Source organism: Canis aureus, chromosome 31 (genome assembly GCF_053574225.1).
Source record: "Canis aureus isolate CA01 chromosome 31, VMU_Caureus_v.1.0, whole genome shotgun sequence".
Lineage (NCBI taxonomy): Eukaryota > Metazoa > Chordata > Mammalia > Carnivora > Canidae > Canis > Canis aureus.
Genome location: NC_135641.1, coordinates 29,054,522 through 29,075,792, shown reverse-complemented (window position 1 = coordinate 29,075,792; position 21,271 = coordinate 29,054,522). Strand labels below are relative to the sequence as shown.

The window sequence follows — 21,271 nt, the reverse complement described above, 5'->3', positions numbered from 1 at the left end:
CAAATGCTAATCTCTTTGGGAAGCATCATCACAGACATGCACAGAGAGCCTGGACCAGAAATCTGGGCATTTCCCTATGTTCGCAGGTTGGCAGCACAGATGAACTATCCTATGCTCTTTGGAATGGTTGATGTTGATACTTTGTTCTTCCATAGCATTTTTTTCAAAGTTTTATTTATTTATTTTAAAAAAGAGTTTATGTATTTATTCATGAGAGACACAGGCAGAGGGAGAAGCAGACCTGATCTGATGCGGGACTCGATCCCAGGACCCAGGATCACGCCCTGAGCCGAAGGTAGAGGCTCAACCCCTGAGCCACCCAGGTGTCCCTAACTTTTCAGTTTTAATTTACCCGTTTCTTTTTTGACCCTCATTTGACCTCATTGGTTAAATAGACATTGTTCCTCTTCACAGGTAAGCAAATGAAGGTGTGACAGGTAATGACCTTCCCCGTCATGTGGTGAATTAATGGAAGATCAGAACTAGAGCCTAGATTTCTTACCATGAGTCCCTTCTTCCCACAGCTGGATTGTAAATTCTGTGGCTGTGCTAAACCACTGGTTCTCAAAGTGTGGTCCTGGGTCAGCAGCATCAGAATCACTTGGGAGCTTCCTAGGAAAGCAAATTATTGAGCCCTGCATCAGATGCAATGACGTAGGAACTCTGGGGGGCCACCGTCCAGCCATCTGTGTCTTAATAATTTCTCTAGATGATTCTCCATGCCAGTTAGAAAACCTCTGTGGTAACAAGACAGAATCAGTTCTGTATCCATGATTTCACTATATTCTGCCCAAAGTCGTCAGCAGAAAAGATGGTATGAAGCTAAAACTGACCATAAAATTAGCACGTCTATCTTTTTCTCTTCAATTTCCCTCCCACCCACCCACCCCTGGTCCCTTCCTCTGTCATCCAACCAATCAGGTACAATTGTGGCAACTTTTCATTTAAAGTGTTTTCTGTTCCTTACAAAGCTGTCAGAGTTTGTTATGAGCTTTCATTCATTCAGCCCACATTACTTGACGCTTAACAAAGCATAGGAAACTAAAAAAAAAAAATGAGGGAGGGAGATGACTAAATACATAGATACTGCTACATTTCTTTAAAAAAAAAAAGGCACATGCTCAAATAGTAAGATAAGACCACTGTTCTTCATTGACCTAGAGAAGTGTGAACAGATGATATTTTAAAGAGAAAATTACATTTTCTCAACATCTGCAAATTTCTAGAAATGGTACTGGAGCTTTATGAAATTTTTTCTCCACCAAGCCTCCTAATAGCCTTGTGAAAGACCTGCTAGGATCCTCATATTTTTTTTTTTTTTGTAATGAGGAAACTAAAGTTTCAGAAAGCCAAGTGACTTAGCCAAGTGTCACATAGCTAATAAATCATGAAGCAGTTGTCCACATTCAAGCTTTTCTTTATCCTAAATTTGTAATCTCCCTGTCCTGTCATCCACATTATCTCTTAGGCGACTTTCCTCTTCATATGCCTTTTTCCTCCCCAAACCAGAGCATTTTGTCAGTGGATGTGTGATATGCCACCATTTGAACAGGCTTGCTGCAAACAGCACGTGGGCATTTCGGATTCATCAGTGAGTAGTACTGTTCTGAAACCCAAATCCATTTATGACTCACTTTGAAAGCATCTCAGTGAAATCAAGTATGAATTAAAAATTATATCCAATCTTCAGGCCTTTTTCTTCTTACTTGTTTGGTTGGAGTCAGTCCAACAACTGCAAAAAAAAAAAGAAGAAGAAGAAAAGAAAAGAAAATTAGGAATGCCTGACCTCTAGTGGAAACACTGCAAACTTTCTGTGGTTTTGCTGGAGGGCTTCTTTCCAAACCACCTCCTCCCCATGTTTAAAATGGAATTCTGGAATTTCTGATCTGAAAGCTTCGGCTCATGATAAGACTCGGGTCTGTGCACAAAGATTATTTTTGCTGCTACCTTAAAAATGGGGTTTCTGCTTTTAAAAAATGGGGTTTCTGGATCTCAAATTCACATTGCACTTGGGTTCAAGTGTCTTAGTGACCATTCTCAAGCAAGTGCCATCTCTTCAAAGAATTCTGGTCGTGTAGTCTTTTCCCCCACTTAACTATAAATCCTAATCCAACTAGATATTTGTAAGGGACACTGTGAGTATAGTGTCTGTATTTAATCCATTGTGTCTAAATTTGCCTCTGACATAGTTGATAGCTTTGGAAATGGTACACTTCTATTCAAACTGTGTAATCTTTGGTTTCAGGGACTGAGCTGTAATTGTGCCCATCACCACAGGTTTATTGCTCGGCTGCCAAGTCAGCCTCATAGCTGATACTCACTGACCCGCATATGTGCTCCCAAGTGAAGAGTGCTGTGCGCCAAGAGCCCTCAAGGATTCTCAGCTGATTACACAATTGTTTTGTCCAAGTTTAAGATCGAAGTAGAGGACAGAAATCAGCCACTGTCTGATGGCTGGAGGCAGATAGAGGGTGTGAGAAAAGAAACTGGAAGAAATCTAGCAAAAACCAGATCTTTTTCATTCAAAGCAAAATGAACAAGTGAGAGGTTGCAGATGTTCATGGATCCCCAGACATGAAGAATGAGAGATGTCCTGTCTTTCCTGAATCTCAAATACTGTCATGTTTCCAAAAGTTTCATCAAGGTTGTATCTTTCTTGATTTGAAGAATAGGTAACCTCAGCTCTTAAAGATTTCAGAGAATTACTGGTACAGTGAACCCCTTCCTCTTAACCTTGACAGCTTTGCCTTTCTTGAGTCCGTGCAATTAAACTGCTTAGAAATTGAGGGAGGGAGCAGACAGCCTCAATTTTTAAAAGTATTTCAACATTGCTGGTTTAAAACACCTACCTATCCTTGGAGATTATGTTTCAGTCCTGAGTGGGGCCTGGGAGCTGCATTTTCCACAAACTCCTGGTTAGAGCCCCACATAGGGATGGAGGGAACCCTGGATTGAGGATCAGGATGTTAAATTCATTCCTAGCACCTGTGCCAGGTGGTGTGCTGTGTCATCTTTGCCTTTTGGGCTTCAGCAACCTGATATGTACCGTAACAGCTGGAGTATGTGACCTTGAAGGTCAGTTCTGGCTCCAGCCATCGGTGATCAGTTCATTCTTTGTGTGGGGTACACACATACAACTTAAACTTCATCCCCAGGAGTCCAAGAGTTACTGAAATGGCAACTGATTCAGACAATAATCTTCAACACTATGAAATAATTAAAAAAAAAAAAACCCGCTCTTATTTCTCCTTTAATAGCCACCGTGTTAGTTCACAAGTCCTGGCTAGAATATTGAATTGCCCTTTTCAACCCCACGCACTGACTGTCGCTCCATTTTTTGATGGTTGGAGGACAAGTAGAAGAAAAAAAGCCATCTCTCAAAATATCACTTTCCCACTTCATCATTAAGAGATTCAGTTTCTGCCTTTCTCTTTGACTTTCCCTTCTTTATTGTGTGGGCATGGATTTAAAAACACTGCAACAATTTGACCCTCTTTCATGATCTACGCAGGCTTTTAAACTGCAAATTTCAACCTCCACGCAGGGCTTTGACTGGTTGTTTTTTAAGTCTGGCTTCTTTTGATGTGAACATTTTCAAGCTCTCGAACAATAAAGTATGTTTTTACCCAGATAATGAAAGTAATTATCAGGTAGACAGTTGTGCCTCTGAAGTGGATTCTGCTCTTTATTAGTCTGTCACGCTGTCAGTACTTTTATTCTATGTCTGTTTTGCTTGGAAATACTTATTTGATCCCCTAATCCTTTCTTAAATTATAGGTATGGGTGTAGTTGTACTAATCCGAACTTTGGTGCGGAACATTCTGGTTTTATATAATGAGAAAACTTTTAAGACTTATTAACTGAGTTATTATTATTTTTTTTTTAAGTAGCAGATCTTTAGGACGTTATTGCTTTGTTTGGAAACTTGACTTGAGGGTATTAGTATTTGAAATAAGATTTGTTTAAATGAAGATAAAGACGGTATAGGCGAGGGGCCATCGTTATTAACATAGTAAGCATTACAGCAATGAGCCATATGGAAAATTGTTAATAACTATTGACACTTAAAGACAAGTTATCTTCTAGGAATGACATATGTTTATTTTCCTGGTGTAGATAAAGAAAACAGGCATGTGTCATCAATAATCCGGCCAGGGGGCCCCTGGGTGGCTCAGTCGGTTAAGTGTCTGCCTTCTGCTCAGGTCATGATCCCGGAGTCCTGGGATCGAGCCCTGCGTTAGGCTCCCCACTCGTGCTCTGTCTCTCACTCTCTCTCTCTCTTAAATAAATAAATAAAATCTTTTAAAAAATAACCCAGCCAGCGTAGGCATACCTGAGAGCTCTGGGTTTATCATCTGTATACATTGCCCCTCGCAGAGCAGGCTTTACATTTTGAGCCTTTTCTTGACCCTCCTGCCCACCCTGCAACAAACCAATTAGTAACCTTCCAAATGACAAGACCCCCCTTTCTTTAAGATTATCGAGGGTGGTAAGACTAGTTTTTAATCTAATTTAGGCCGAAGAACCATGTAGATACTTTGTGCCATTAGATTGGCCACTTAGCTGCCAAGAACCTCAGTTCCCTTGTCTGTGCAATGAGAACTCTAGTGCCCTTCTCAGAATGATAACTGGGAACAAAGGAAAAAAGACCGCGGCCAGTCTCCGGGAACTGCAAAACATACATTCATACAATGCACACAGTGTAAATCAGTATTTGGTTTGATTTTATCGATTGAAGCCAGATTAAAAAATCAATTCCCTTTTTATTAATCACCTTGGTTCCTAAAATATTTTAATGTACTTACTAATTTGTAGTCAGAATCAATTTTCAGAAAGAGTGGTGCCTTAACCTCATTAATACTGGGGACTAGTTCCTCTGCTTTCTCTGTACCCCCTGATTCCTGCCACCTGAAGCTTTATTCAATGAAGCTGTGCCTTGCAGCAAGGTCTCCAGTGCATGTTTTGAGAATCAATTGCCAATCACATTGCCTGCCCAAAGTATCTTTTAGTCTTGGCTCAACCTAGATGGAGCCTGTGAGCTCTTGAATTACCAACAGATTTCTTCCTGAACACCAGAAGTTATGGTTCCCCCTGGGTGGTACCTTGAATTACACTCCACCCCTCCCTAGAGGTGGGGGAGTTGCTAGTACAGATCTTACCCCCTTGCTAAAAGCCTCCGATTCCCTAAGGCTTTCATTTTAGAATTTTTAGTCTATGGGTCCTAGCCAGAAGTGCTAGGTGGATGAATAGGGTATGGGTGCCATCTCCTGGCAGTTATTGGAAATTGCTTGGTAAGACCATCTGTTTATTTATAGGGTCAGCTCTTCTGCATCAAAGGAAAAATGCACCATTATCATTTTTAAAAAACAAGTATTAGACTTTCATCTTTGATCACACTGTAATTACATAGTACCTCTTCTAATTTCCGGCTATGATTGTTGACTTAAAAACTAGTGCTTTGGAATGGCCTAGCCTTAAATTATTCGTAGAGAATAAGAGATGCTTTTGTGTAGATACCATAGAGTTAGTTTATGGTCAGCTCATTAACAGAGTTCTAGCTTCCCCCTGCCATCTCTTCGGTGGATGTAATGGGATTCCTCTGCTTGTAGATACAGTGGCTCTCTAGTCTTTCACTGTGTCTGGAAATGGCCATGTCGAATTGACTCTGTCACTCTGAGCACACCATCCTGGCACTTTTCATCCTGGAAGAGTCTTATAAATTCTATCTGTAGGCTCTACCATCTATTTATTCATTCAGCTGGCATCTGTTGAATTTCTGTTGCGTTAGGTTAGAAGATACACAGGTCATCAGACAGAGGGACACCGACAGGCCAACAAATAATTGGTAATTGGCCTAAGTGCTACACTCAAGTATGGACAAAGGTCATTGAACACAGAGATTAAATATGTCGTTTGCAAATTTTTCCATACAATTTAGGGGAACAGAGGCAGAATAATCCCAGGCGGAGGCTAAAGGAAAAATGCTATTTTGGTTTTTGAATTTGGTTTGACCTTTTACATCTGAATCAGGCAGCTGCGCTTGAATAAAGCTCCATCCCAAAGATTGGCCCCTGCAGTAAACCTGGAAGCTGGGCTTTTCCTGGCTGGGAATTTTTGTTCACCAACTCCTGGCCTCTACTGGTTGAGGGTGTCCCCCCCGCCCCGCCCCAACTCTGTGGTGTTCATTCTTGTGCACGAGTCCCACATCCTTCCTGGCAGTGCAAAGCAGAGATGGCCCTCAGGTAAAGGAGCAGAACCACTGGCCTTGAGGGAAGCTGCCAACTTGCAGGAAACCACCTACCATGGCTGCAAGAGCCAGGCACACACACCACATACTCATATAGTCACACATACTAGACAAAGGTAAAATAAAGTGAAGCAATAATAATAATTATTATTCATTTTCTTTAGATATGGGAACAATGGTTGCAGTTTTCAAAAGGTCTTTGGCAGTTAAAGACCTCGAAGTATTTATAGCTGAAATTGTACGATGCCTGGGATTGAGTTTAAAAGGTTACAGAAAAAAAAAGCATGCATAAATGAAACAAGAATGGCAACAGTAATTGTTAAAGTTGGGAGATGGCTAGGTGGTGATTTATTATTTTATTATCTCTACTATTGTGTATGTTTGAAATTTTCTAAAGTAAACTAATTTTAAGACCCTGGTCATTGCTGGCCAGTGACAATTTTAAAATCCTCTAGAGGAGGATTCTTTATATACATTGGGATCTTTTTGAGGTAATTTTTAGCAACTCTAAGTGTGTCGTGTAGACCACAACCGTAAAGCCCAGTTTTAATCAACACTGTCCTATTTCCTTAGGCTGCTGGGTCATAAGCAGGACATATCTTCATACAGGCTCATGAATACCAGTTGGGTTTTCATTTTTGTTTTTTTGGGGGGTTGGGGTTTAGAAAAGGCACAAAATTCTTCATGTTTCTTTCCCCATGGCTCTCAGTGCATCTGAGCTTTGTTTTACACAGAGAAGAGATGTGATTATGGTAGATACTGTGTCCACAGAGGAAGAGGATTTTCCTGCTTCAGAACTCAGAGTTTATGGCTTTGTGGTTATGATTTCCTTTGGTAATGACGTTCTCAGCCACCATCAATCTGTCTCCCCATCCTAGTCATAAAAATTTAGGGGATCTTACTTTAAAATGAAGGCTTTTTCGCTGTTAGATGAAAATGCGTAAATTAGACTCTGCCTCTAAATAGATGGGAATGTTCTCAGGGTTTGTCTGGGGGTCCTGAAAGAATTCCAACACTTTGAGAATCCCACAATTAAAACACTTGTGGATGCTCTCTGAAAATTGTCTAAGAGTTAAGTGTGGAACACAAGTGCATGCACATATAGCTAAGTGTCACAGCACCAGGTATCTTTTTTTTTTTTTTTTAATTTTTAGTCTTTTATACTCATCCCTTTCCTATGATCCATGACCCATTTTGCTCATATACTTCATTCCTCAGGGATGGCTAAAATCAGCTATTCATCTGCTTTAGAAATCATTTCATTCCAAAATAGAATCTATTTTATTTTTAGATAGAGAAATAAGCTTCCACTATTTCCTATAGTGTTGTATGTGGTGATTTTAATGGCTTGAAGATACTAAATTGTTCTCCCAGAATAGCATTCTTCATGCTGGAAGGGAGCATGAGATAGTGAAGAGTATGAAATCGACTTGAATTTGGATCTCAGCTCAGCAAGCGTGACCATGAACAATTTATTTGACTCTTATTTATCCCGATTTCCACATCTGTAAAATGGGGACAATATTATGTACTTGAAAGTCCCAAGAGCATTGGATAAGATAACTGGTCAAACATCCTGCCTGTGTCTTAATATGTATGTAGTAGAGCCGATAAGGGTTTGTGCCCTTCTCAGAGAGCCTTTGACATGAGATGTGAATACGTTGAAAATGTGCTCTATAAAGTCAGCCCTTCTTTTGCTATTCTGTGTTACTGCTCGTACTGTGCTCTCTCCTTTGAACACTGGCAGAGTTAGACGATGTGACCACAGCTGGGCTGCCCATTAAAAATGCAGATGAGTAAACTGTGAGAGAAAAGAGCGGCATCCAGCCTTACGCACCCTTGAATTTCTTACTACCACTGTTTCTGGGGGCCCCATGCGATGCCATCGGTGGCTTTAGGGGTCTGTGTTATAGTTGTCTGTCTTCAGTAGTAGCTTTCTGGAACACATCTATACTCAGACTCTATCTCATGTTTGTATTATTAGTCTCTCCTCCACCCCCTAAGATCTGATTGATCATCTCTTGGGACAGGAAATGCCCTCTCTCCACTGGCAGGATGGTCAGAAAATTCTACTTGATGAGACAGGTCTTTCACTGACACACGAGATGGAATGTGTCTTCTGTGTCTTCCATCTTTATGTCTTCTACTTACTGGCACTCTATAGGTAGAGTCCATTTCTTTACCAGGGTGACTCATCAAGTATTTGAAGGTGGAACTCATGGCCTTCTTGAATTTTCTGTCCTTCAGGCTGAATGATACACACTCCTCTTCCTCTTCTATGTTTTCACGAGGACCTTTATTCATTTCCTTGAATGTTATTACCTCAGTCTATAATTATTTGTTCATTAGTGTATGATTATCTGATCAGTGTGAGAACTGTTCATGCTGCTTATCAAATATTTCTGGCTCTCTGCCTTCCCAGCTAGAAGTAGAATTGCACTTTCTTCCCTGGGATTAGGTAAGACCACGTGACTAGTTTTGACCAGTGATTTATGAATGAAAATGATATCTGTCCTTTCCAGGCCAGAGCACTTACCTGCTGAAAGGAGATTCTCTAGGGCTTTCTTTTCCTCCAATAGAGTAATCATGAAGTTCCAGATAAGGGTTTTCTATCCACCTGTGTCCTAGATTAAGAAAAGAAGAGCCCCTAGCCAACCCCTACTGATGGTCACAAAGTCTGAATGAAAAATCAAAAACTTGTTATTTTATGTCACTGAGGCTTTAGCTTTCTTATTCAGCATAACTGCATCTATCCTGACTGATACCATTATATCCGGCTTTCTCACTACATGATGAGCATGATGCAGTGGAGGCTGTGTGTTTCTCTTCACCTTTGTATCATCTAGTATAGTACTGGCTCAGAGGAGACACTAAGGCCATGTGTTGCTTGCATGAATAAATTAAACCTCAGTTTTGAACCCCATCTCCATTTCTGCCAATTCCTGACCATGGCTTATTTCATTGTTTCTCTTCTAAAATGTATGCACCCCCGTCCCGTAATCCAACCCAGCTTTCCAGTTTCAGAGAAATTAAGTAGTTTGCATAGCATAGACATCCTCAAATGGGAAAGGAATGCAAACCACACCCATTGGGGGTCATAGGCAGAGGTGAGGGGGGTACAGCTGAATTGATTCTTTTTTTTTTTAAGATTTTATCTATTTATTCATGAAAGACACACGGAGAGAGGCAGAGACATAGAAGGAGAAGCAGGCTTCTCTCAGGGAGCCCGATGTGGAACTCGATCCCGGGACTCTGGGATCACACCTTGGGCCGAAGGCAGATGCTCAACTGCTGAGCCACCCTGTTGCTGAATTGATTCTGAACATCTCTATCACAAGCATATTGCTTCTTCTGCAGAGCAAGAGAAAGGTGATCTGGTCATCACTGATACATTTTTGTGTCTTAGATAGCCATTTAATCCATATTGGCATTACACTTGCTTTCAGGTTGCTGTTGTTTTTACCTTGAAGAATGATTTTTTTTTTTAAGATTTTATTTATTTATTAATGAGAGACATACAGAGAGAGGCAGAGACACAGGCAGGGGGAGAAGCAGGCTCCCTGCGGGTAGCCTGATACGGGACTCGATCCCTGGATCTGGGATCATGACCTGAGCCAAAGGCAGACGCTCAACCGCTGAGCCACCCAGGCATCCCAAGAATGAGCCTTCTAAAGTGAACACTCTTGTAAATTGACAATATGTAGCTTTCATGCCCCTGTTTTTGCTGTAGGAAGCTGATAGTGGGACTAATTAGATACCCCTTTGAGTTTTGCCATTAAGTTCTGATTGGCAGAAACCATGAGTTTTTAAACCATCCTAAGAGCTAAAAAGAAAAAAAAGGGGGGAGGCAAGACTTATGAGATGGGTAAATAATCACATAACACAATGATAACATGTGTTATGCGCATGTGCTCAGAACCCTCTCTTTATTGGCATGCCAAGTAATCTGGTGTGCATTTTGTTTTATTCCTGTGACCACCCACCAAAATTTGGGGAAGGTGAGAAGTTGTCATTCTCCAACTTCACTCCCCAGTTGAGGCGAAGACTGATTAATTATGTAATTATGTTGGTCTTGGGTGAATTGGACTTGAATCCAGGCCTAACTCATGGTCATTGTGTTCAAAATAGCTTAGTAGACTTTGCCAAAGCCCACCAATTTTTAGAACTTAAATTTTTAAAATTTAAGAAAACAATGAAAAATTAGGCACTTCTTTTCACTCTAACTTTTGAATTATTACCACATGATCTTACAGATATGTGCTGACAGGATTTCATGGTGTATTATATAGCAAATTCCATGATCCCCTAGATATTGTTATTGGTGTATTGGAGTTGACTGAAATAATCGGTACGTTCAACAATCAGTTGCCTTCTGATCCCAATATCTGTGTTAGCCACTGCAGTAATAAAACCCGACGACAGGAGCTTATGGACTGTTGACTGTGACAATAGCTTCCATTTTCTGAGCTTCTTTGCCAATTACTGTATCCAGTGCTTTATATTGCTTATCCTATTTAGGAAGGAAAATAAGCCACGAGTAGAGAGCCCACTGTTCAATAGGCATAGAAAGTGCTAATGTAAAAAATCAGATCAAGGCCCACCGTGGAGGTGTGTAGGATATTTATTCTGCAGGGCACTTGTTCAGAAGGAACAAGAACGGGTGGGAATCCAGCCTGCCCTCTTCTTGCCAAGCCCTGTGCCATGCCACACAGGGACATTCATCAGAGGAGGCATTTGTAGGCTAGCAGCAGTCTGAGTGCAGTGACGGGAGAGAATGCTCCATTCATCTCCCTTCCTCTGACATGTTTTGTACACCTTGCATGTGCTAGAGACTTCAGACAGGTTTAGTTAAATCTTCAGAATAACTCTGTGGAATAGGTGTTGTCTGCTATTCCAGTTTTATAGGTGGTGGAGAAAGGGAAGAACATAGGGGGAAAGGGTGAAATACCTATGTGCTCAGATAGTTCATATCAACTCCAAAAGGGTGGTTTTATGGTTGGTTGGTTGGTTTTAAACATATGAAGAACTGGAAGCTCAAAAAGGTTAAATAATTTATCTGGTTTACTTAATGACAGACCCGGATTTAAACCCAAGCCTGCCTTCCTCCAATGCTCTTGTATACATATCTGTATCAAAACAAGGAAAGATCAAGCAAGGGATGCTTTGAAGCATCATCTTTTGAATCAGTCCTATGACTATATGTATTTGGTCAATGGGTCATTCATTACCAGGGGCACCTGGCTGGCTCAGCCAGGTAAGTGCCTGCCTGCAGTTTGGGTCATGATCCCGGGGGTCCTGGGATGGAGCCCCTGCATCAGGCTCCCTGCTCAGCAAGGAGTCTGGTTGGCCCTCCCCCTTTTGCCCTTCTCCCTGCTTGTGCGCTCGCTCTCTCTCACTCTGCTCTCCCTCTCTCAAATAAATAAATAATTTTAAAAAGTCATTACCATACATGAATTAATCAGTTTTCTAAAAGATTTAAATAAGATTACATGCAGTTGTCTAAGAATTATGCCAAATAAAACAGGCTCTTTGCCTTAAGAATATATTGCTGTAACTGTTAATATTCATGATCACTCAGCAGATTATTGAAAATACTGAGACGTTCCATTGGTCTCTTCCTTTTCTATTTCCTGTGTCTTATAGTCAATTTATTTTGGAATACTAATAGCTTCTTGCAAGACAGATAAGATCTGTTCTTTCCCATGATAAATGTGGGTGCTCAGACATGTTCTGCTGCTTCTCCAAGGTCACAGCACAACTTTTGCCAATGAAAGCACAAAGTTGACACTTTGCCTTGAGACCCCTGCTGCTTCCCTTTGGAACCTGTTCTGCATTTATGTCAAGTTCAGCTGTTGTCATGAGGGAAGCAGTAGGTATACGCCATTCTGACCTGTGCAACAATTATAGGAATAAGACAGTGCTGTTAATCTGTCAGTAGGGCCGTGTGACCTTGAATGAGTTATTTCTCCTTTCTGAACCTGTTTTTTTCTCCTGCAAGGTGAGGGATGCCACATATATGATTTCTGGACACAAATGAGGAAAATACTAAAATCTTCCCTAAATTGGAGTCATTAAAAAATTCCATAGATCCTTTTTTAGGAGAAGGTAGCCATGCCTACTTTTCAGAATGTGGATAAGCTTGACAAAAATATTTATTTCTTTGAAGTATAAATCAACTTTTTATAGGAAGGTTTTATATTATTTATTAACAACCAAAAGACTGTTCCCCAAGGAGATGTATCAGAATCACAGAAGCGCTTTGTCAACATCGTTCCATTCTGTACCCTTCCTGCTATCGAGCATCACCGCTATAAGGCACTGTTCTTAGTGTGCCACATGAGTTTGGGTGGAAAAGATAACATTTTGTAATGAAACGAATATTGCCAAGATACTCAGGTCTCTTTTAATCTGCGTAGGAATCTTTTATATACACAAACACATAGAGACAATTTATCTGATTCTGTAGCTTGAATAATAAGACATAGACATTTTACCTCTCTGACATATCTTTCTCCCCTCAACATAGGTAACAGCTTTGTTTTGTTTTGTTTTATGGAATCTGCACAAGTACCAATTTCCCTTATCTACTTAGTATTTGTTAAATTACCCTCCCGAGTCCCCACATATCTGCTGGAGTGAAGCTCTGAGGCTAGACACCATACCTGGTTCAAGTGCTCTGGTGTTAACAACCTGGCATTATGTGCTTGAGTGATGGCAGCTTGTAACTTGAATTCAGTGGAATGTGATAAAGTTTTATTCACTAGAATATAAGAGTGTCAGGGACAGAGTTCCATTTTTCACTTGATATTGTAAAGGTAATGAGCAAAGGACTAAGTGGATGACATTGAAGTCATTCCTTAAACTCAGGGTCCCAGTGTAAACAGAACCCAGGCCCCTCTGTCCCTTGCACAACAAAACCAATCGCTGGGACATGGAGTGTGCAGTAAGGAAAGGGTTTCTTCTTGGAGAGGTGGGAGGGCAGGCCTTAATTAAATCTGCCTCCCCAGCAGGGGAGAGTCCAGGATTTCTAAAGGCAAGTGGAAAAGGGTCTGGATAATGGGGAGAAAAGCTAAGGTGCTCAGTGGCTCAGAATCTGACGGAGGTAGTGACTGAGCAGGGGAGTGTTAACTTCATTTCTTTGTGCTCAAAGAGGAGGCCAGGGGTCCTGACTAGTTTGCCTGGCTTTTCTGATGAAATCTTGAGTCTGCAAAACAAAGAAATCAATACTTGGTTATCACGGTGTCAGGCAAGAATATTATGCTACAGAAACATGGTGGCAGACAGCATTCCTGAGAACCAGCAGATTTGGGATAAAGATTTGCAGCCTGGTGTAGCTGCCCTGTTAACTCTTTCATTACCGGCTTTATCAGTAATATTAAGGTCTTCTTAAGTAGAAACTACAAAATAAAGCAAAACCAAGGAATCGATAATTCCAGGACATGAGGCTGGGAGGCAGTTTTACTTTGTGTTTTTAACAGCAAACATATGCCCATGCTTCCTTGAAAAAGAAGAGACCCGCCCAGGGGAATAAGCCTTTTCTCCTAACCAGCTCATTGTTATGTGAGATTTTTCCTTTTGTTCTCACTCTTAGTTTTGGATAATTTGCTAATAGCTAAACAGCCAGTCACTTGATCTCACCCCCCTGTAATTACACAGAAATCCTTGGATCAGTTCAGAGATGGCACTTGTTGGAACTGGTACCCCTGGCCGAAGTGGATGGTTGATTTTTTTTCTCTCCTCAGCCTTCTTCCCTCCAGCCCCTGGATGTGTTTTAGTTGCATGGCAACCCATCTGCCACGATAGCTGATGTCAGCTCATTTTCATTTAAACTTAGCCCAGGAAAGTTTTCCAGGAGGGCATTTGAGTAGAATGCCGGGGCAGGCTCCAGTTTGTGTTACCAAATCATTGGTAAAACTGCAGACTAATGGGCTCAGGCAGGCTAAATGTAAATGTGGGTGTCACAGGGGATTAGCTTCCAGAAATACGTGGCCTTGGGGACTTTCTGACTTTTAGGAGCTTAGCAAATGAGCTTCAGCAAGATTTTCTCTGCTGCTGAAGTTCTCTCTGCCCTTGAAAGGAATAAGAGTCCAAAATTAACCTAACTCCTGATAACAGAATTTAGCCAAATATTTTTATGACTTCTGAAAGGAGGGACAACATTTTAACTGGGTCCACAAGCCTCATTTGGGAGGAAAAAGAATATATATATATATATATATATATATATATATTTTTTTTTTTTTTTTTGAAAAAGTATTTTATTACTGGCAGGAATGTTCTAGTGTATCTGCTAACAAGTGAAAACATGTTAAAACTTCTTTAATCCAGTAGAGGGCAGAAGGGAGTTTTAGCTTTTTCTTAACCTGTGACTATGCAAACAAAAATTGACAGTCCAAGGCAAAGTCAGTGGCATGTTTGTAAACACAGTATACCCAGCCTGTTGATGCACATCTTATTCTTGTTGTCTAGACAGGTCCTTGCTAGTATGCTCAGAGCCAGTTTGATCCTATCTAGGACAGAAAAGAATGTCTGGAGTTTTGAGTCATGTATGCCTAAGAGGGAACAGTGATATGGTATCCAAATTATACCACCACTTCTAATCTATTCAGATCTTATTAATTAATCATAATACATTTCAATATGTTTTCTGTGTGTATATGGGACACTCCAAATGTTAGGATTTAAAAACATTTGAACTAATGACAAATTATTTCATGATCAGATATTTCTCTTTGAAAGTAATTACCTACCTGTGAGCCTATAATGCAGCAAAAATGATTTTCCCAACCCACCCTGGATTCTGAGAAGCAAATCTTACCTGTTTATAGCTAAGACTTGGAGTGACTTGGAGTGGTAATATTTGGTATATTATAAAGATGAGGTTAAAACTGAAACATGACAATTGAGAAATGCATCTTTGTTTTTGGTGTTTGATAACGTTCAATCCTTGGTTATTACTAAATTCGGTTTTTGAAAACCACTTTTAAAAGGAAGATAGATTTTCCATGCTGACTTTAGTGAAGTCTGTTTTTGCTTTGTTAGAATGTAATGCCTTGGGCAGCCCCAGTGGCCCAGCAGTTTAGTGCCGCCTTCAGCTTGGGGTGTGATCCTGGAGACCTGGGATTGAGTCCCATGTCGGGCTCCCTGCATGGAGCCTGCTTTTCCCTCTGCCTGTGTCTCTGCCTCTCTCTGTCTGTCATGAATAAATAAATAAAATCTTAAAAAAAAAAAAAAAAAAAGAAAAAGTAATGTAAGAAAAATAAAGTTAAAAAAAAAAAAAAGAATGTAATGCCTTATGAACCAGCCCTTCAAATGGAGTTAGGATATTTATTTATTTGAGAGTGCACACGTGTGTGAGCCAGGGGAGGGGAAGAGGGAGAGAGAATCTCAAACAGACTCCCCACAGAGGGCAGAGCCCAGACTTGATCCTACAACTCATGAGATCATGACCTGAGCTGAGATCAGGAGTTGGACGCTCAACTGCCTGAGCCAGCCAGCCAGCCAGGTGTAAGAAGCCCCTCTGTGATCAGCCCCCGTGGAAGGTAGGGACCCAAGGCAGGATCAGGCTGAGGGAAAAGTCTGGTTTCTTTGTAGGCCACACTGTCAGCCTTAGCCGACCCCCCCTGAGAACTCTGGATTTGAATAATTCTTCAGAGTATCCTGAACCAGGGCATTCTCACTTTGATATGTACCCCCCACCCTCACCCCAAACACAGGACACAACTTGGGTTGAGCTGGCTCTTTGCAGGCAGTCCTTATGGGATTGCACTGACGGCAGTCCCAGGAACTGAGATAAGAGGTCTGGGTGCACAGCGCAAGGAGTATGAGAAGCAGCCTCAGAAGTCAGGTACACTGGATGGATTCTCTTTCTAATTGTGGATTCTTGAAAGTTGGATAACTTTTCTAATTGCCTTCAATGTGATAGCTTGCTGTATTCCTGTCTCTATAAGGAAGTGGTACTGAAAAGAGATTGTCATGGTTAATATGGTTTGGAAAATAGGATTTGAAAGAACGAAAAGAGCATATTTTTATTTCATTTTTGAGAATTAAATTCTGAAATAAAATGGTAACCTAAACACATTCACAAGGCATATTTATTTGCATCAGCGTTGTTTCTTGTGAATAATAAACTATATTGATTAAAAGTAATCGCAGCGAGTAAGGGAATTGTAGTTTGTGATAGTTCCTTGCGATCTTTGGAGAAAAGGTTAAATAAGTCACAGAGAATGATGCTGGCAGGGAGGGTATATTTGTTTGTAGACGGAGCAGTCATTTGCATTTAGTCTATAATTATTTAAGCCCTTCATGGTGAATTCCCATTAATTCCATCTGTTTGTTCCTTTGCCATTCAGTCATAGCTTCAGTTGTATGTCCACTGGGTGCAGAGCCCAATGCCTGCCTAATACAGATTTGAGACATGGTCTGCACTCTTAAGGAGCTCATGTTAGCATCCAAAAATCACATTTTTATATGTCACTACCAGTTTTATCAGAAAAGTATATCATTTGGGAAAATATTAAGCTCATGATGCAAGAGATGAGTTTTCTAAAATTTAGCACTTTTTTTGAGGGGGGGGGCTCGTTTTCTCATTGACAATAGATACTTTATTTGTTTTTGCGAAGACAGGCTTAGTTCATTTTTTAATGAAAATGTCTACCAGATACCCAAGTCTGAATGCCCAGTGGTTCCTTAAAGTAAAAATGGTCTTCCACGGGCAAAGCAGCTAACTTAGCCCACAGCTCCAACACAGGTGCTTTTCCTGAAGACAGCTTTTGTACTTCAGTACGAGGCAGAAGTGCTTTATGGTTACTTGCCGTTTTGTCACACAGAACATTAGAGAGGTGGCTGCAGAGTTGGGATTTAATAAAATTAACTCATTTTTCTTTTCCATTAGGGATTTTCTTCAGTGCAACTGATTTTTTTTAAAGATTTTATTTATTCATGAGAGATACATACACAGAGAGAGAGAGGCAGAGACACAGAGGGGGAAGCAGGCCCCCTGCGGGGAGCCCAATGTGGGACATGATCCCAGGATCCTGGAATCACGACCTGAGCCAATGGCAGACGCTCAACCACTAAGCCACCTATGCGCCCCTGATTTTTTTTTTTTTTAATGCTAGTACAAGTTAGCAACAGAGTTCAATGACTGCCAGTATAGTTTGGTGCCACTGTCTTCATGAATGCCTAGCAGTTTGACCTGCCATTTGCTTCCGTCCCATCAAGCGTCAGTTCAAGTGTCAACACGGTGAACAAGGCAAATGATGTGTTAGTGTTATTATGGAATAATTATTATTATTATCACCACCCCCTGTAAGTGTCCCAAATTCAGTGTCCACAGCCCACAGTGAGGGTTGCTAGTATAGAGAAAGGCTTAAGCAGGAAGAGCCTAAGGATGGGAAGCTGGTTTGCAAGAGATAAAAAACAGTCTGGCTTTATTTGAGGGCAGCAGAGATGGAGAACAGGGAAGCAATGAGAAATGTTGCAGAAGTTATATAGATAAAATTTAGCAGTAGAAGACCAATAAAGACTTGAAGCTTACTGAGACGTCTGACCTTACGAGATGACCTAGTGGATGGCAGTGCCACTAACCAACGTGGTGACTGGGGAAGAAGAACCCCAGTTTATGATTGAAAAAGATGCCATCCTTGCCGTACGAGAAAATCTGTCGTGATTCTCCCACTTGGTTAAAGTATGAGAAAGAACAAAGTACTGCTGGCTGGGTCCATGCAGCAGCCTGAGATCTGATTTGGACCCTATAATGAGAAGTGGGTCTTGGAAACTCAGCGCATTCTTTATTGATGCAAAAGACTCTGGTGTCTGTGTCTCCTATAACAGTGTTTTCTCTTTCTGTTTCTAGGAATGGTGCAAAAGCTGGACCAAAAACTTCCAGTGGCCAATGAGTACCTGTTGCTCTCTGGCGGAGTCCGGGAAGGCGTGGTGGACCTGGACTTGGATGAGCTTAATGTCTATGCCCGGGGCACAGACTATGATATGGACTTCACTCTGCTGGTGCCAGCCCTTAAGCTGCACGACCGTAATCAGCCCGTGACCCTCGATATGCGCCACTCAGCCTTGTGCCACTCTTGGCTGAGCCTGCGGCTCTTCGATGAGGGGACAATCAGTAAGTGGAAAGACTGCTGCACCATCGTGGATCACATCAATGGTGCCACCAACTACTTCTTCTCCCCAACCAAAGTGGCCGACTGGTTCTATGACTCCATCAGCATTGTCCTGTCAGAGATCCAGAAGAAACCCCAGCGAGGGATGCCAAAGGTGGAAAAGGTGGAAAAGAACGGGACCATCATCTCCATCATCCTGGGTGTGGGGAGCAGTCGCATGTTGTATGATATTGTGCCCGTGGTATCTTTCAAAGGCTGGCCTGCGGTGGCCCAGAGCTGGCTCATGGAGAACCACTTTTGGGATGGGAAGATCACCGAGGAAGAGGTCATCAGTGGGTTTTACTTGGTGCCTGCTTGCTCCTACAAGGGTAAGAAGGACAATGAATGGCGGCTGTCCTTTGCCAGGAGCGAGGTGCAGCTGAAGAAGTGCATCTCTAGTAGCCTCATGCAGGCTTATCAGGCCTGCAAAGCCATTATCATTAAACTCCTGTCCCGGCCCAAGGCTATCAGCCCCTATCACCTGCGGAGCATGATGCTCTGGGCCTGCGACAGACTTCCTGCCAACTACTTGGCCCAAGAAGACTATGCAGCCCACTTTCTGCTGGGCCTCATTGATGACCTACAGCACTGTCTGGTCAACAAGATGTGCCCCAACTATTTCATCCCTCAGTGCAACATGCTGGAGCATCTGTCAGAGGAGACGGTCATGCTTCATGCGCGGAAGCTCTCCTCCGTGCGCTCGGACCCCGCCGAGCACTTGCGCACCGCCATCGAGCACGTCAAGGCGGCCAACCGGCTGACGCTGGAGCTCCAGAGGCGAGGGAGCACCACCAGCATCCCCTCCCCGCAGTCCGACGGAGGGGACCCCAACCAGCCCGATGACCGCTTGGCCAAAAAACTGCAACAGCTAGTGACTGAGAACCCGGGGAAGTCCATCTCGGTCTTTATTAACCCTGACGATGTCACACGGCCCCATTTCAGGATCGATGACAAGTTTTTCTGAGCATCTTGCTGCCTTTTTTTGTTTGTTTCCTTTTTCCTGGTTCTAAAACTCTCCTGATGTGTAGTGTGGTTTGTGATGCTGACTTTCCGTTTTTTACACATCCAGCCTAGATTGGATCTGTTAAGAACACATTTTAAGTTTCCTGGTTCTGCAGGACGGTGCAGGCTCTGAAACAGTATATTACTATTTCATATTCTGCCTCTGATTTTGTTGTTTACTTTTTGTAGTTATTGTCGCATTGTTTTGGGTTGTGGTTTTTTTTTTTGTTTTGTTTTTTTTTTTTAAGGAGAACTCGAGCCATACATAGATGAAAATGCTCATGAATTCTCTTGCTTTTTACCGTTTCATGCTTTGTGCAAATTTGTTCATGAGGATGGGGCAACAGATCTCTTTCTGACACTTCAGGATTCTTCTTTTTTTTTTTTTTTTTTTTAATGAGCTTTCATCACTACAAATATTTGAGAATTGTCTGAACCTGGGAACTACCTGGTATGGTAGCTGGATTTCTTTCTTTTGACCAGTAACCGGAGTAGTTTCCCTCTTTCCACCAAACAATGTAGACTTTGAAAGTGATACTGCTACCAGTTGTGTTTTGGAGCAACTTCATTGAATGTAATTGTCCTCAGATCAGAACTTTGGATGGTTTGGAGGCTGTGTTTGACAACCTTCCAAACAGAATTAAGGTTTCCAAATGGTAGTTTTAGCGTGTGTAATTATTTGAAGCCTTATTTAAATCCTATTAAAGAACATACCATTATAATTGTTATTTGCACTAATGAAATCTTGGCCATTGTCAGAGTTCCGATGTGTGTGTTTCAATATAAATTGACATCCACTGTTGAAATGCTATCATTTTTTTATTTAGCCCATTTCTCTCAATCAATAGAATGATTCTTTGCATTTGTTTCATTCTCCTTTAAATGTGGTGTCCTGTTTTGCCCTCTTTGATACTCCTGGTTCCTGTCTTACTGAGAGAAGTTTGTGAAGCTTTACACCTGCTAAGTGACCATCTGAAGGTGGAGAAAATAAAGAGATAGAGTAGGTGTCTTTGTATCTACTGCTTTTGGGGGTTATAAAGGTGAGCTTTTTTTGTAAAATCTCTGCTTCTACTGGGAGTTGTGGGGAAAACTGGCAGAAAGAATTCATAATCCCCAAATAGAAGATACCATGCCTGTTCAAAAGGAGGTTTTTCTATAGAGCAGGAACGAGGACATATCTGTGGGTGGTAGCTTTGTGTGGAGGTGTCTTATCTTCATGAATGAAATCACTTGCCAGGTTTAGGTGTTGCAAGGCATTGGCTCCTTGTTTTGGTATGGACTCATGGCAGACTGTGGTGTTTGAAAGGTCAGGGGCCCTGCTGATATCTCAAAGGATGATCATGATGTCTACTATTGGGAAGGTCAAGCAACATTTTGGATTTGATCTCGAATGTCCAGACTCACAGGTTGGATTTTGGCCAATTGAAATCAGGCATATGCGGTCTTGGGTTTTTGCATGGGAATTAATGTAATGCTTATAACTGAAAATGAAATCATTCAACCATCTTAAGTCAAACACAAAATAATAAAAGAAACATACTGGCCTTGGAATTTTGTTGTTGCTGTTGTTAGTTTGAAATCCAGAAACTATTTTCTTACTAGTCATACCAACAAGGATTTTCAGTAATTAACTATAGCCCTGGGTTTGCTATTGTCTTTCAGACCATATGTCCATGTAGTGAACATTCAGTATTCATTTGTCCATTTCCCCAGTTTTCCTACTAATATCTACCTATCCTCCACATAAGCCATATCCTTCTCATAAAGCAGCCCTATCCCCAGTTTCAGACATGGTATAAACCGATGGATATAACTATGTCCTTGGCCACAGTTATTAATTAGCGATTTGATGTAAGCTGTTCCA

General features: G+C 41.5%; 1 protein-coding gene across 3 annotated transcripts in view; it reads left to right on the top strand.

Moving 5' to 3' along the window:
- Nucleotides 1-20,958, top strand: part of MB21D2 (Mab-21 domain containing 2) — a 108,078-nt gene extending 87,120 nt beyond the window's left edge. For all 3 annotated transcript variants that reach the window (XM_077880099.1, XM_077880100.1, XM_077880101.1), the window contains one exon: nt 18,105-20,958. In XM_077880099.1, coding sequence (XP_077736225.1) covers nt 18,105-19,369 — 1,265 coding nt within the window. In that variant the 3' untranslated portion in view covers nt 19,370-20,958. The remainder of the gene's footprint in view (nt 1-18,104) is intronic.
- The last annotated feature ends 313 nt before the right edge of the window (nt 20,959-21,271 follow it).